At 49.5% G+C, this 16,825-nt stretch overlaps 1 protein-coding gene across 1 annotated transcript in view; it reads right to left on the bottom strand.

Moving 5' to 3' along the window:
- Nucleotides 1–16,825, bottom strand: part of LOC128310442 (zinc finger protein 395) — a 90,818-nt gene that overhangs the window by 6,717 nt on the left and 67,276 nt on the right. Inside the window, exons 5-6 of the mRNA XM_053047086.1 lie at nucleotides 682–779; nucleotides 44–518 (exon numbers count right to left, since the gene is read on the bottom strand). Coding sequence (XP_052903046.1) covers nucleotides 44–518; nucleotides 682–779 — 573 coding nt within the window. The remainder of the gene's footprint in view (nucleotides 1–43; nucleotides 519–681; nucleotides 780–16,825) is intronic.

Below are 16,825 nucleotides of genomic sequence, written 5' to 3'. Positions count from 1 at the left end.
AACCACACACCAAAATGCAGGGCGATGCCGTTACGCTACTTACCGGGCTCACCTGGGACCAGGTGTAATTGTGATGGATCAGCGGTGATACGCTGCTGTGTGGATTGACCGCACCATTGCTACTGCTGCTACCGTTGCTGTTGCTGCTGTTACCGTTTGAGCCGGCACCATTGCTGGACGTGGTGCCGTTGGTGCCGCTCAGTGCCGCCACCGTCAGGCCGGCCGGTAGCGGTGGCTTGATCGAGGCGATCTGCTGTTGCGCTTGATGCTGTTGCTGCTGCTGCTGCTGCTGTTGGGCGGCCTGCTGCTGGAGGGCCTGCGATTGCGAGAGCAACCCCTGCCGGTAGTTGCCAACGATCTGGCGCTGATATTCGGGATCCTCGTGCGGGGGTCGTGCCATGTCGCGATGGCTCAGCGTCGGTGGCGAGGGTGGATTCGGCGCGCTCTCGTCGCTCTCATCCTCGGTTTCGGTGAAGAAGAAATCCTCCTCGTCGCTGTACTCGTTCGGCTTACGAGGGCTACGTGGCGTGGTGAGGAAGGGGAGGGTGTGGGGGGGGGGGGGGAGAAGAAAAGGTAATAAATTAACGCGCATTCGTCTCTGTTGCGTTCTGGCCGCCACCAACACATTGTTTGTTTCCATTAGCACGAGTTCCGACGCTTCGTCCAATTTCGCTTACTTACCCAAGATGTGCGTTCCTAATGTGTTGTGTGATTTCGGGACATGTAGTATAGATGACGCCACAACCTTTCCAGGTGCATTTGAAAATTCGCTGACTGACCTGTAAGAAGCAAGCGGAGAGCGGATTTTTAGTCAAAAAGGAAGGATAGTAACACAACTCCCAACATTTCAAGGCACGACGAGTAAATGGGAGCGTAAGGTCAGCACAAAGAGGAAACCCGAACGGATACAACATCAACACCGCATGTTGCTGTGCACTGTCGGTGGAAAGTCTTACATTTCGCACTTTCGGTTTGAACACTTGCGTCCTGCGGGCGACACAGGAGCGCGACATTAGCACTTGGCCACTGGCCATGGCTGCCCAACCAAGTATGGTCACGTTTTATCTAGCCGTTTTCACCCTGCTCCGGTACGGCCCCCTTTTACGCCTTGTTATCCTCACAACACACACACACACACCCTTGAAGAAAAAGTGAAATGTTTTATTCTGTGACGCAGCTTCGCCGTAGCTGCGTCGTTGCCGCTTGCGTAGCGTCGCGTTACTGGCGGGTCGCGTTACAGAAACGGTCGTGGCCGCTGCGTTTCGCCGCGTTTTGCCCGCTCGGGGCTGTTTTTTTTTATTCTCGGCACCATTCGGCACCTCCCACAGCTTCCTCTCTTTCCTTTCCTCTTCCCTTTCCCTTTCCATCCGTTCGGGTTGCCGAAAGAGCGTTACTAGGCGTTATGGGCCCCCCTCTTTTGCCTAACCCACGACCGGAACCGGATCTGCCTCACCCCGGGTGTGCCGGAATGGATGCGAATTTTCACCTCACCCAACCTTTCGCGAGGGGGGGAGGGGGTACTTTTTTCGTTTGCCGCTCCGATAGCGTTATTTTGCTTTCGGGGTGACCTAGTTTTGGGTTCCAGGGAAAGGGGCGGTATGGGCGGAAGGTGGGTGCGCTTTACATACTCCGGGGCGACCAGCGAGCTGTAACGAGCACCGTTCGGCCCCATCCGCACTAATACACCCGCACGCTCGTCCCATATACACGTCCTCCACGCCTTGCGAGCGGCTTGTTTACGGTGCGTTACATTGTTTACTTCGCCAGCATCGGACGGTAAATTCGCTAACGTCGGGAACACTCCGAAACTTTGCCACAAGGAACAAATACATGTGAAAAAAAAAATACCAACATTTCTTCCGGTTCCTGTGCTGTGGGCACATTTTCCCACCCGCCATTCGTGGAGGGTGGAGGAAAGGCCCTTATTTTCCGTACCAAGAATTTCCCCAGCCGCACCGGGTGGGTGTCGTGGGTCTTCTCGTGGCTTCTCCACCCGGCCGTACCCGACCAGTACATATGGGATCCCTCAGGAACACCACCAGTGGGTACATAAGCCACCGAAACCGGGCTACAATGTAATACATATTCTACACGCCGCACACACAAACCTGATGCGTTGGTGCGAACGAGAGTGTGCCGGAGTGCCATTCGCTGTGCTCTCACCGCTGGTCCAGAGAGCATCCTGCGTCCTGGTGACCCACTGCACAGGCCCGTACATGTGTGTGTGTGTGTGTGTGTGTGGTCGTTTTTGTGGCGAGTCCCGATTCTTCCTGCAGGCGCATTCACCACTACCGCTAACCGGATGGTGGTGTTAGTGTGGGAAATCGCGTCCAATAAATTGCGCGCGCTTTTCCCACTGCCCGGTAACGCGTAACGGGGGGTGGGGTGGGGGGGTGGAATTTTGCTTTTCACACCCCGTGGGGGGGTTAAAACCCGTGTGTGTGATCAATATTGGTCGGTGGTAGTAAACGCCATTACATTGACATTTTATGTACGACATGTACACAAAACTCACCCCACCACCCCCTTCCAGGGGTTCACCCCCTCCCAAGGGCTGAATGGAAAACCCGTGCACCGGCAGTAGCGCCGGCCGGGAAAACTCGGTGCTCGGTCCAGTGCTGTTGGGTTGATGATTGCTCTGGCAAGAAGTGATTCTCTTCTCCCCTCCCAGAAACTCCTCTTCAAACCTCGTTCGCCCTTCGGACAGGGCGTTTCGTGCTCATGCGTCACCGTTGTCGGGTCAGCCATGTTTTGGTTCCGTACCATCTGTTGGGTGATGGTAAATATTGCGCAGGGCCCACGGTACTATGTACGTGGTAGCCGCTACCACGGAGTTTTTCGGAGTTCGGTGTGGAGTTTTGCTCGAATTTTCCGGCCGGTACTGCTACCATTCTCTCTCTCTCTCTCTCTGTGTATGCGGGAAGATTCGGCGAAGGTTCGTAAACAAAGGTACCGGTACCGTATGGGCGCCAGGCGGCGAGTGCGATCTTCTCGCCAGCGATAACGAACCAAAGATGTCGCGCACGAAATGGCGGTTTGGGTTATCCTGCAGGAACGGTACCATTTCAACCATTCCCGGTGTGGTTCTTTTTTTTGCGTTATCGATTGACCTACTTTTCGGCAGCGTTTGTACATTGTAAAAGGGACTGCAGAGCCGATGTGTTGGTGTATTGTGAGTTCCACCAACAGTCCCACTTCTCCCTCCCGTGTTATGTACACCGGGAACTTACCGAAAATTTGTTTTTGTTTATAATTTGACGGGCTTTGCGGGGTTGGTGCTGGGCCGCTGGAGCACAAAACGCCTTCCGAGCGGTGTGAAATATCTTCCCACTTTTGCCCCAATACCCTTGGGATTTGCAGGGCTTCGAACGCTTATCCTTATCGAAAGCCTTATATTTCATCGAACCACCCGGAGGTGGAGAGGGAAGTTGATTTTCTGGGAGGGGTGGTGGTATGTTTTTCTTTGCGATTAGTTTCGTGATCAGTGAGTTTGGTGTGGTTTTGTTGGCTTTCTTGTGTTTTGCTTAATTTCTATTAGCATGAAGAATTTTCCCAGCCCCGCGCACGCTTGCGAGAAGTGCGATGTGTTTCTCCTGCGACGACCACGCATATTTATGTCCTAACGCAACATGGCCGTAGTTCTGGTGTTTACGTACCGTTAGTTCTACGGTTGCGTTGACCTGCTTTTGGGAACGCTTCGTCCAGTGCTCGAAGGAAAACCACCGCCGGAAGGAAAACGACCGTAACCGTTTGGGTAACGCTTCGCTAACCAAAAGGTTTCCATCAAACACGATTGGATGGATCCTTACCGCTCAAATGGTAGATTTTAAAGATTTTGCCCACGGCTCGAAACTCGCCAATTGAAGCTTCCAATCGTAGAAACATTTCACTCCCCGGAGAGTGAAGATATTGGCTTATCTTTTTTTGCCGCGCGGACATCCCTTTTACGGTTGACCTAATTTCCTTCCTCACACGCTTGCAAACAGGGAGTCTACCAAAGAAAAAAAAAGGGTTCCCCCATTTGTAGTTGGACCATGGTAACGCCTTTATCACTGGCAGCAGATACCATCTAGGCGGGTGATCGTTACAGAACAAAACAAAGAATTCGGCAACAAACTGCTCGCTCAATTTGCAATGGTTTCGTTTGTATTGGGCAGGCCCTAAAGGGCCCTAAACGGATGGGGGCCACAAATATGGGTCAGCTACGATGCCTTGTTGGGCAGCCAAAACTCGTGTCCAGCGTGTGCGTGTTGGTGCATTTTTTTTGTTTGCTTCACATTCCCGCGTCCCTTTTGCCAAGCGACACAAAATGGATGCACATGTACGGCCATTTTGTGTGGTTGGCACTGCACTTAAATTGTGTTACTGTGTAATGAGGCCATCGAATGCAGGTTTTCCATCGTGCCTACCGTGTTTTGTTTTTTCCCTCCACCCTTTGCTGACACTTTCAGGGGGGATCGGGAAAATGGGTGCAGAATTTTCGGTACCCAAGTAACGTAACTGGCTAAGTTTTATTTTTTGTTCCACACTCCGGTGGTTCCGTTGACCTACTTTCTAGATGCGCGTAGAACTCGTGGTGGTAAAGAAGGATGGGGAAGCATACGGGGTGGGCATCCCTTTTCGCAGCTCGGTAAAAAAATGGTGGTCCAATAATAGTAACGTCGTTTTCATACGCTAGCCTGGTCAATGTTGCTAATCCCTTGTACTATTCCGCCAGGCTCGGGCGTAAAAGGATATTCCGCAGGCCCCTTTTACAGCAAGCAGCTACGCAAGAAGGATGGTACGATGCTGGCTAGTTCAAAAGAAAGTTGCGCCAATGTTCGCCCGGTAAGCGCTTGCATGAATAGCAGCTAAAGTGATAAAATTCACGAGAAGCCATATTCCTTATCCGCACAGCACAGGTGCCGGCCTCAAGTGGAAACGGGTGAGTGGACCGTGTTTACCTGTTTATATACTGGCTTACTGATGAACAGGCAGAAAGTACACACGCTGTGGCCGTACAGCATTGCGTTCCATACTAATTAACGTGGCGTGGTTTCTACTTAAACCGATCCTCCGTAAAGTCCTGCTCGACCCGGCCTCGACTGTCGCGCTAGGTTCCGCCTGTCCATTGACATAATAACTAATTGCATGCATCACACCGGCGAGCTCTCCCATGGCGAGACGAGCAGATCATTCGTTTGAAGTTTCCCACAACACTGTACGCTTTCGCAAATGTTTTTTGTTACCATTGGCGGTGTCGTCCGTTGCGATCGGGCACTCATTTTTTAATGAAGCAATTATCCAACGAGTTCTAACCCTCTGCTCGACTTCGGATCGATTGCGATTGTCCTTGTACCAGAAAAATACATAAGCATGAGGCTTTCAAGGCTTTGCCGGGGCCTTGGTGTGTGGGTGTGTTCTGTCCAAGGGTCATAATTAAATGTTTTGAAGGAAAGTTCTATAATTAGACTAACACCCTTTGCTTGAGGGGCCCGTTTATCTTACGCGTTTATATTACTTCTTTTTGAGTGATTTTCGGCACAGCATTTGAAAGATTTCGTTTCGTCGCTCTCGACGTTAATCCCATTAAATGGAGTGGTGTATTTATTTCCCCCACGTCAAATAATGTGCTCCATTTGATGGGCTGTGTCACCTTTTGTCGTTAAATGTTCGCATGTGTGAATTCATTCGATACATCCCGTGGCCGTGACATCATTAGCGCACGGTAACGGTTGCCTACTAATTCAATATTGAAAAGTGAAAAGCGTGCCGGAGAAATTTGATACTGGATGGGAGGTTTTGTGTCGGATTGGGCAAACTCCTTCCTAAATTTTGGATGGAACAACAGTGGGAAGCAGTTACGACAATTAATGAACCCGAAGGCCCACCGTTGGTCGTTCCTCCATGCAACACCATTAGACGTTTCGAAATAGCCTGCGAAAAAAGAGAGGAAGAAGTCCCTCAAAAAGGTATAATCTAGTGGGTCTTTTGTCGCGCAATGGAGCACAAAATATTGGGCATTACCATTGGCGATGGGCTGGAACGATGGGCATGAGACATAGCGAAAAGAAAAAGGAAAAAGACTTGCCAAAATTGCGATTCTACGCACCTCCCCAAGCGGGCTTCCTTCATCTCGACTCTAATTCATCACCGCCAGCCAACAGTTTGCTTCGTGTGCAGCTAGCTAGCAGCTCGTTCCCTACCAGTTACAATAACAAAACATGGGCTCCCGAAATTCGAATCATGCCTCGGCGCGTATCAGTACCGATGTGCTAAAGCCGGCATGTAAACATGCTTCTGCGGAAATTTCTTCACTCCCGTCCGGTGGCCAGCGAGCTCGTATAGCACACGCACGCACACCGGCCCGAGAGAAAGTAAATAATGTAATCAGGGGTTTTTCGGCTGGATGGTTGGAAACTGGATGCCCGAGGAGTGTGTGTGAGAGAGAGTGCGAGAGAGAGAGAGGAGAAAAATCGATTTTCACTTCCCGCGGGAACATGTTCCCTGCGAGATAAGGTACCAGTGCGGTGCAGGGGTGATGGACAAGCAGAAGGGTTTCTATGTACAAGGAAAACAATTTCCACGAACGAAGGGAGGGAAATTCGAGCGCGCGCAGTTGGCGTGCAACAAAGTAAGTTAGGTTAGCGTGCGAGTGTAACGCCATGTAACGCATCCCATTGAAACGACGCTTGCAGTTTTTTGTTTGTTAAGCAACTTTTTCGGTACTTTCTAAAGAATTTAGATACGGGTTTACCCAACACGATTGTAATTGTTTTTTAGTAAAATTCTATGTAATGTTCTGAAGAAGATGTAAACGTGTCTTATAACTCGCTGAAATCAGTAGAAATCAGTAGTACAAGTAGAGTCAGTGACAGTATATCAATAATATAATATAAACATATTATATAGTATAATAATATAATATAATAAACAATGGTAAATAGTTTTGTTATGTTTGAACAATTGTTGACCAGGTTCGCCGGTTACCGGTGCGCAATTTTGTTGCATTACTTCACACAGACACATTTTCCATTGCAAACTTCTAGTAGGACAAGCACGAATCTCGTTCGTGTACCACCGAATGGCGTCGTTTTTTCCCAGTGGTAGTGATGGCCATGATGTTCGTTACACGGTGACATAATAGTGCAGGTCTAGTATGTTGCACACACACACACGCGTACACAAATGCGCTCCTGCCGAACCGAGTAAGATGCCGGGAGATTTGCTCCCGTGATCCCGAAACCTAGTTTTGGCGTTGGCCTCACCATCCGCAGATGATTGCGCAGGTGGCAAAACCAAACTATGATACCGAACCATTAGCGAAAGAATAGTCAGTATATCGATGTATTTCTCTCCCTCTCGCTCCCTCTCTTTCTCTCTCTCTCGATATTGAAAATGGCGAAGTCCTTTCTGGCATTGTGCATTGGTGTGGGTAGCTTCATCCGTGTGTTTTGCCGGCAAAGGTTTTTCTCACTGGGCCAAATTCCAGCACAAGCGTGACCAAACATTCACGGCGCTCTGTGCGCGCGAAGGAGACGGCCGAATATCCTTCCGCATTTTCGCGAATAACGCTCTCGGGGAACACATTCGCACCACTAACACAGTTCTCACGCCGTGCGAGAATGGGCCAAAACCCGTGCACACCGACCGGAGCGAGAACTTTGTAACGCAATGTAGAATTCCTTGCGGTTGGCTTTGGAAGCTCGGTGTCCTGATGACTTTGAATTCGGTGGCGCAAAAAAAAAAGGCATCGAGCCAGTGAGACAGTGAGGAATGCCGAGAGAAAGGCGAGAGAAAAACGAAGTGTACGAGCTTGGAAAAGCTCTTCCATTGGGGAAGAGTTTTCTTGGGGGTTTTGCAAAGATACCTGTGAGAGCGTTACAACGGGTAAGCTTTTGCCTGTGCTGCCGTTCTTTGGCGTGACCATCTTGAGTGATGCGTAGATATTAACACACATTTGGGAAGCTCTCGGCAACGTTCACATCTCTCAACCTGGAAACTTTGCCATGGAACCATTTGCTCTCCGTCTCTCTTTGTCTAACTCTGTCAAGAATGTTCCCAATTTGTGGTTTTACACCTGACCTAGGAGCATGCCCATCTTACAGCCCCAGGATCGGGAATGGATATGTTTAAGAGTTGAATGTTAGAAGATGAAATGGATGACTTTCTGGGTGGAGAATTCCTGCAATGTTCGGCCTCAACTAATGCTACAATTAATACTGCACTTAATGGGCCATTAAAGAAAGAAGGATTGTTTTCCTCCACCAGGAAAACCTGCTTCGCCCTAACGCAACAAGCAATAAAATGTCCATCTTGGCATGGGGGTCTCTTCCCGTATCCCGTGTCCCGTCAGCGGGAAGTTCTTCGCGAAAATTCGTAATGCTTACGGTCTTTGGCAGCACTCCTTGCATAAGCCCCGCTGTTGCTGGTGTCGTCGGGCAGAAACCGTAGCTGCCGGCACCGACACCGACACCGACCCCGAGGGTCGCCGCTTCCGGGCGCCTACCGTGGGCTACCGCCCCCGACGTCGTACTGCCCCTCGGTCGCTTTCTTGCTGACCGCGCTGTTGGTGGCTCTTCCGGGGGCCACAGGCCGCCGAACGGCCGCTGTCGCACTAACGCTGGCAGTAACGCTGTGTCGTACTGATGACCCGCACCGTACAGCACCTCGCCCCACATATAACCGCCCGAGCGCCCCCGGCCCCGGGGGCTCCGGTTTGGACTGGTGTGTCGCACTGGTGGGTTTAGACTCTACGTTCGCACGGTTTTGCACTTGGCCGGAGGATATCGGCGCTCCACGCACATAATTTCCAGCGCCCGGGTGTTACGACGGTGTACGGTCGCGTCCGCGGATCAGTCCACCGAGAACCCGGAACCGATGTTTGCGGGGATAGCAAAATGGGATGGTTTACAGCTTCATTGCCCGATTTTCGCACTTCAGTATCGATCAGTCACTCTCTCTTTCACTTGTGGAACAAATCATTCAAAAAATCCGCCCCAAACACCTTCTCACATGATCACTGTATCAGTCAGGGGTTGGGGTTGGAATTGCACCTAAAATTAATGGCACTTGCTACCGGTCCTGTTGCTGATAGCACTGTGTCAAAACCCCTGCAGCAACTCACCCCTAGACAGTCACAATAATTCGAACAAACCGCCTAATGTTCAGTGTTCACGTTCACCGGAAATTCATTTCTGATTCTTGGACCCAACTGGCACACTCCGGTCGTCGAGGGGGAGGATTCGTAACCCATCCACCCACTACCGGATGTGTGAACGCAGTGCCTGTTCGTTCTTATTATTATTCGATGCTCAGAGTGGGGCACAGCTAGCAGTAACCTTGTGACCTTTTGGTGTCGTCACCTTCCCGGTTGGGGTTCCCGCTTAACCGGACGATTGCGATTTCGCAAAAAAAAAACCCCGGTTGGTGAATTGGCACACACGCGGACAAGGCTGGCCAAACAGGAATGAAAAAAAAACGAGGCGAAATTTCGTAGCGTTTTCCTACACCGGACCAGCTTGCGTAGTACTGGCGTGCGCGCTATGGCGGATACTGGAAACGCCGCTGAGCGAAGAAATGTACGAACGCACGAGCGAACGAACCAACGAACGGTTGCTACCAGATAGCCTCCGAAAAGCAGCGGTTGGGCAGATAAAACGCATCAACAGCAACAACAGAAAATCCCAGAGACACCGTCGTGTGACTTTTCCGAGCACAGCCACACTCACTCCGGAATGGGAAATGTTCTCTCAGGGCTCTGTTTCCAATGTTTCCACCATTGCCACATTCACATTCGCCTAGACGGACGTCGCCGGTTTCCGCTGGCGGTCCTTTCCCTCCCCCCTCTTCCCCTCCACACCAGCCCCCTTCCGTGCATGATGCGAAGAAGAAAAACAAGAAAACCCCTCCGAGGCTGGTTCCGGGAAATGCTCCAGGTGACACAGTGCCTCGCGACGTCCTACCGAGTGTTGTGTGTGGCGACAGACCGCGTGCGAGGGCCGCATGTTGCCGGAAAGGCGGAAAACTCCATTCCCTACCCCCCTCCTCTTACTTCCGCCCCCTCCGGGAGCTTTCGGAGCTGGTTGTATTGTTGTTTTTTCTCGGTCCCGGCCGGTCCGGAAAATGGTACTGCGCAAGATCGTTCGAATGGAGAAAATAAAATGATAAGAGCGAGAGTGGGAGAGGGAGAGGGATAGGGAGAGAAAAAGCTAGAAAAGAGAGAGAGAGAGAGCGCGTGGAAGCTACTGTAGAGAGCTTTTGATTTGATTTGCGATGCCGAGCCGAAAGCTTCACTTCTCACGGTAGTTGTATTGCATGGAATGGAAAGCAGCTGTGGAAGCTTCCGGTTTTTCTCCACACACAGTCCACGCAGACGAGAACGCGATTTCCCAGAGCGGTGAGAGTGTCGTTTCAAAAAAAAAAAAACACAAACCCTCAGGGAAGCAACCGGTCGGGTGAAGCCATGGACGGTCCTCCCCCCCCAACCTGTCCGCCCGGGAGAAGATGTTAGTGAAGAAAAATAATCCATCAACACAAAATGGAAGAAAGTGTATTTTTATTTTTCACCGGCCGGGAAAATTCGCCTCTCTCGGTTTCAGTTCGGTTCACTCTCTTTCGCTCTCTCGTCACCAGCTGATGTTTATGGGGGGATGATGATGAGCATGGGGTGCATCAGAAGCAGTGGGCAGTGTGAGGAATATGAAACACGAATGTTGAGCCGGCAATGGCACACCGGACGCCATATTGACAAAATGGAAAATGACCGTGGGAGCTTTCGGAAAACGTCATTCAGCACCGATCGATTGATCGATCAGAAACGAAAGAAAAACAAATCTTCAGTTTGGTTCCTATTTGCTCGAAATGTTTTTTTTCTATTCCAGAAGAAGTACCAACACGCGAAGATATGCCCAAAATCATCCAAAAACCGCAGCATTGGGTGCTTTCGATAAACTTCGTAATATGCCTGTGCATGGCACGTCAAGGTCAGACCACGGTTTTACCGGCCGGTAGATTGGCGGTTTCGCGTTGTGCACCGTCGTGCCCGGCGAGGATATTTACTACGCAGGCTCAGCCACTCCGTAGCACCAAACGGAGCTTTAGGTCCTTCCGGTTCACTCTCCTCTTCTGCCGCACGGAAAACATGGTGGAAATTGGGTTTTTGTTTATATTTTCATCCCACTCTCGGCGGTCGTCGGCGTTAGGTGGAAATAAAGAAAAAAAAAGTTGTTTGCTTTTGCTGAAGCAAGAGCTGCTATTGTAGCGTTTAAAACGATTCTATGACATCCTTATGAATTTTCATAGATAATTACAAATATAAAACAATGTAGTACTGATATTGCATTTGCTTTCCAATACATATTGACTAACAGAATGTGAATTAAGAATTTAAATATTTCGTTGATCAAAAAATGGAGAATATTTAAAATGAGTGAATTTTACATGATGAAGAGTAGAATTGTTACTAACCGAGCAACAACATGTTGTGTAAGATAACATAAAAGAAGGCTTCATGATCTGAAATAATATTTCCTAAATCCGTAAACGCACAAGAGCATTTTTGAAGTTCACATTTTAATAAACACCAAGCAAAATGTATTCAGTGCACTTAAAAGCGTACGATCGGCGACCTTTACCAAATCCCACAGAAAAGCCGTATTAAAAGGCCAACCAATTACACTCCCACACGCGTTGTCGTCTGTGCTCCCACTCGACCCCGAAAGCCAAGTTCTATCCACGTAACAAAATTAACATTTGCTACGCCTGGATTTTTATTTGAAAAAAAACCCACAAATTAACACACGTGACGTGAGTACGCACGTGGCTGTATGCGTTCGTGGAAATGGTTGATTTTACAGCCAAACCTGGACGGTTCTACAACCAGACAGGCTGTAGTCAAAGGACGAAACCATCGATCGACAGTCCCAGGCGTTAGCACCCACGCGCGGAAGGAACGATTTTTTTTACTTCGAACGAAAAAGGATGCAACAATGAAGTGTTTTCCGTCGGATGAAGCCATTGAGCCAGTTGGCCAGCGGAAGATAAATTGTGCGTGGGTTTTCAGTCGCAAAAAGAGGAAGTTTGCTGAAGGTTCGGATGCTAAGAGGATACAGATGTGTAGGTTGGACGAAATTGCAAACAATGAAAGGTGAATACCTCTTGCATCCTGGTCTGCGTGTCCACTTGCTCCAACGCAATAGAATCTTGGCTTGTTCCCGTCATAAAGCTGCCAAGAGCTGTAATATTTACGTCAGCTGCATACGATGCGATGCGATGCACGTCAACGAGACATACTTCTGATCCGAGACAGTCGAAACTTGGTGGCATTATTGGGAGATAAAAATCCGGACTCTGTCTGTTAAGCAATTCGACTGGGATTCCAATTCCAGCCGGTAGAGATCAAATTACTCTGGAGCTTAAAAAATGATTGACACGTAAGAGCATATTATCTTTCGTGGTAAGTCCAAATTTTCTTGAAGAAAATTTCCCCCAGGGATAGCATTCCACGGATGAAGTTATGAGGAGTTAAAATAAACAGTATCAATAACCGCAGGAGTTCCCGCTCCGGATTTCAAACTGTCAAAGAAGGCAACGAGACATGCTACTGACTCAAACAAAACCATAATCGGTCCGGGTGCATCCCGGTTTTGGGGTAGGAGATCAGTGAACTGGTCCGCACCAGGGCACGGTTGAAGGCACGCATCTTGAACGCATTCTTGAACCAACACCCACAGAGCCGCTGAAGATGCTGCCGGCAAATTGAGCAGCGGTCGATGAACGCACGGTGCCGCGCGTTCTTATGCGCCGGATCGGAAAGGGTTCACGATCGGGTCCGTCTCGTTTGCTCGCTCTCCGTCTACCGATCGAGATAATGTTATGCTTCGAGTAAACACCTCGATCGTGTAAAACAAAAATGCATTTTCCATTACTAAAGGCCACCAAGGCTACGGAAACGCTACGGAAAGCGAGAGCGGGCAGGCAAGTTTGTATCTGTTTTAACGCTTTTTTTTCGTCACTCTTGATGTTTTTCCATTTTAAGGTGGTTTTTCCAAACGCCACCCCAAGAAGGTATCGGCCCCGCATAGCTTATTAGCTGTGAAATGTTTATTCACGCGCTATCCTTCGTTTCCCTTTCGCGCTTTCGAAGGCAAAGGACCAACAGCAGCGCGAGAGCAGTGCAGCGTGCGGCTCGATCTGTCTCAAGGACTTCCGGCCATTGAGTATTACGACCCCTGATGCAATCTCGTCAGCATCAGCTCCAGCTTGCCCGATGCATTCTCGATACAAGGGTCGCCATCCCGGATCGAAGGGTTTTATAACAATTTTACGATGAGAAATACCAACATTAAGGAAGAAGGCGGAGGATTGATCCGAAAGGCATAAAAGTCGATGGAATTTCATTTGGTTGCATTGAAAGTAATGATCGGTCAGTGACACAGTGCACGGGTGACAGGAACAGCTGAGAACTTAACAACGTGCTGTAAACCCACCCCGTACGAGTTTGCTCAGTACAACAATAAAAAAAAAACACGCTCAGCTCGATTTTTTGAATTCAACGCTTTTGTATCGTCCGTTCGTTGCCCTCCAACCGGGCTTGAATGATCTCTATTATGTTTGTGGTTGAACATTTTTCTTGCGCCCTCTGCTTTATCACCCCTAGCGATTGCTGTATTACCGGAGGGTGGGGTGGAGGATGGTGGAGGTGGAGGAGCTGGGGATGATATTCAACGCCGAGAAAACACAATAGCTAATCCCAATCCCAATTTCAATTCCCATCCATCGGATCTCCGCAATCCCCACTGCCCACAAAAGCAGCTGATTCGAGTGTGGTGAGTACCTAACGCAATTCTTGGCTGTGTGTGTGTGTGTGTGTGTTTTTTGTTAATCTTTTCTGAGCTACTGAGAGTGCTGGACGACCGTAAAAAAAACATCGCTTCGGGTGCAACGGGATCAAATCCGGTTTTTGGACCCCGAAACTGAGACCTTTCGGTGCTGTGCCACTGGCTCGGTTGAGGGTGTTCTGTTTGTTATGCGTTCCCGTGGATCACCACGGGCTTCGTCAGGGGTTGAAACGTACCCTCGTCGAGACAGACTCTCGTGCACATCTTCCGGTGGTGGCAGCGTTTTGGCTGTTTGCTTTTCGCGGCCGCCATTTTTAATGTTTTATGCCGCGAAGTTAGCGCGATTGTGATTTTTGACTCTCCCTCAGCGGAGTTGTTGCTTCGTTCTCTTTTCACATCTTGACTTCTAAGTCCTCTAATCGGCGCAGGAATATCGCCGGTTTTCTACGTACGAATCTTTATTGCATCTGCCTTTTCCGGCGTTGCAGAATTTAAATAAAAATTTCCCTTTTTTGTTTATCCAAAAAATGAGCAAATTTATATCTTTCTTTTTTACTTCTACTTCCAAAGTTTTTCCAGAAGTTTTTCTTTACTTCCACAATTTTCCATACCTTCTGTTAGTAATTTCTTTGACCCTTTTTCTACCTGTCTTTGTGTAACTTTTTTATTCCACCAGCGCTTCTTTTCCTTCATTTATCCTTCGTAGGTTCATTGTTGTACGTTTCAATTGTTCCGACCCGGGGCCATATGAAGCTTACGTGATCGAGAAACACAAAAAAAAGACAAAGATGCACACCTCCTGCCACGCCAGGATCCTCACCGCGCACTACGTCCTACACTTCGCCACCATTCACGCATACATGCACCGATCGTTGTGCGCATCCCTTTTTAGGGAAGTTGCACCCTTAAAATCGATCGCGAGTTCGTTGCCCACCGGGCTTACTGTTGCTGCTGCTGGTGCTGCTGCTGGTGCTGCTGCCCGTGCTTACCTTGAAAAGCATTTGGAGCGCAAAGAACGCGAGCGCAAACAATGTGTCTGACACTGGGTCCGTTTCGGGTTCTGCCAACAACCTGCCCCAAGAATCAGAGGGGCCCAAAAGGGGCATATAAAAAAAAAAAGATGCCCCAAACCTCGACTGATGGTTCGCACCGTGTTTGCCTGAAGCGCACACGGGTGAGCAATTTTGTGTTTGTGTTTTTGTTTTTGCGCGTTCCCTTTTCCTGGCTCGTTCCTTTCGCGCTCCACAATTCGCGGGGCCACTGACCCGGTGCTGCGGGGGAACGCCGGCGAGCGCAAGAAAAATGGTTCCAGCGCAACCGTCTGGCGCGTATCTGAAAATGGGTAGTCAAACTTCGGGCTCCCCCCCATTCCGGTACCTCACTGACAATTCCACCGGACCGGACTACGGTAGTCAGCGAAAAGCGAAACAAAAAGACATCCCAACCTTCCAAACAAAGGCCAAGGGGAGTGATCGAAAAGAAACGACAACAAAAAAAAACCGGTCAGACACAGCAGAACAGAATGCGCGTTGTTGGAGGGCAGAAATATATCGTAACCGAACCGAAAGCACACAACAACGAAAACGAAACGAAAAAAAACAACTGATGATCACGCCCGGTGTTCGACGGCTCGCGCCGACGTACGTTTCGCGCGGCTTGATCGTGCTCTCTATTTTATTCCGTTTTCGTTCCTTTTCCACTCCATCCCGGTGGTAACCGCGGCGTCGGCCCGATGCTTTGGGGTAAAGGACGCCCGGCCACACGATCCGAAGGGCGATGGCTTCTACCGCGCGGTCGGATGTTGAACCCTGAGTCACGAGAAGATCGTTCACTCCAACAGCCGGCACCCACACTCCCGCACACACAGAGAGACATCCACAGCTTCAAGGAGATCGGGTTGAAGATCGCTGTTTTGGATTTGTTTCCCGTAGTTTTGTTTTCGGCCTTTCCTTCACTGAGTTTTGCTAAACATCATGCCCCAACGCAGCCATCGGCCAGTTTGGTGCTGCTTTTGGCCGAAAATTATCTGTCTCTTCCTTTTATCACGCCGGTTCATCGCTGCACTGCCTTTTCGCCTTCGAAGATGTTTCGCCCTCATATCCCTCATCTTCACAGCCTCCTCCCTTTCTTCCCATCCCATTCTCGAAAGTTGAAGATTTTTATGTTGAAGATGGTTTTTGGTGTGTACGCAAACACCATCATCTCGGGGGTTGGTCCCCTCGAGTTCCCGACGCACAAAATGCCGGCCGGCGTCATCAACCGATTAGTTGCGCAGACATTGTACCTTTCACGCATACAGCCACACGCGGCCGGAGCAGAGTATTTTTTTAAAAACGAAGAACAAAAAAAAACGCACCGAAGGTCGTACAGGGCTTCGGTCCGCTTGGGTCGATGTTATGATAACGAGCAACGCGGTACCGGTGTATTGCTCCCCGGCCAGCAACAGATGGTGAGATGAGCATTTTTAAAACTACCGGTTTTAATTTTTTCTTTCGGTCCCAGATTGCGTCGACAGCGCGATCGCGGGTTTTCACCGGTGGAGAGCAATGAATTTTTGCCCAACATTGTTGCGAACCAAATTTGTACCCAAAAACGCATCGGAAATCAAACGTTGAAGAATGGCACAAAAACTGTGACCGAAAACCGACCGTTCGACCGTTTGCTTCTCCACCTTGGCGAACATTTGTGCAAGCGTGATTAATCATTCTTAATAACGCGACGCCATTTTGAGGGTGGGGAGGACGTGTCCGATCATTAGGTTTAACGCCAAATCGGCCACCGAGTTCGGGCGGTTCGAATGCTAGATGTCACCGCTGCCAGTGTTTGGGTCCAGGTGTCTATGACCGCGATGACCCTCCATCGTGGTCAAGCCAATGGCGTCAATCGGCAAAAAAAAAACAAAAAAAAAACATGGCTCCCGCATACCAATTTCGCCCCATTCCCCCCCGTGCCATTCGGCTGGACCATTGTTTCACCCCTGGTTGGAGAGGTCAGTGTACCCGGTA

The sequence above is a fragment of the Anopheles moucheti genome, chromosome 2 (genome assembly GCF_943734755.1).
Source record: "Anopheles moucheti chromosome 2, idAnoMoucSN_F20_07, whole genome shotgun sequence".
NCBI classification, from domain to species: Eukaryota; Metazoa; Arthropoda; class Insecta; order Diptera; family Culicidae; genus Anopheles; species Anopheles moucheti.
Note: the sequence above shows the minus strand (reverse complement) of the source record. Positions and strands in the feature narration are given on the sequence as shown.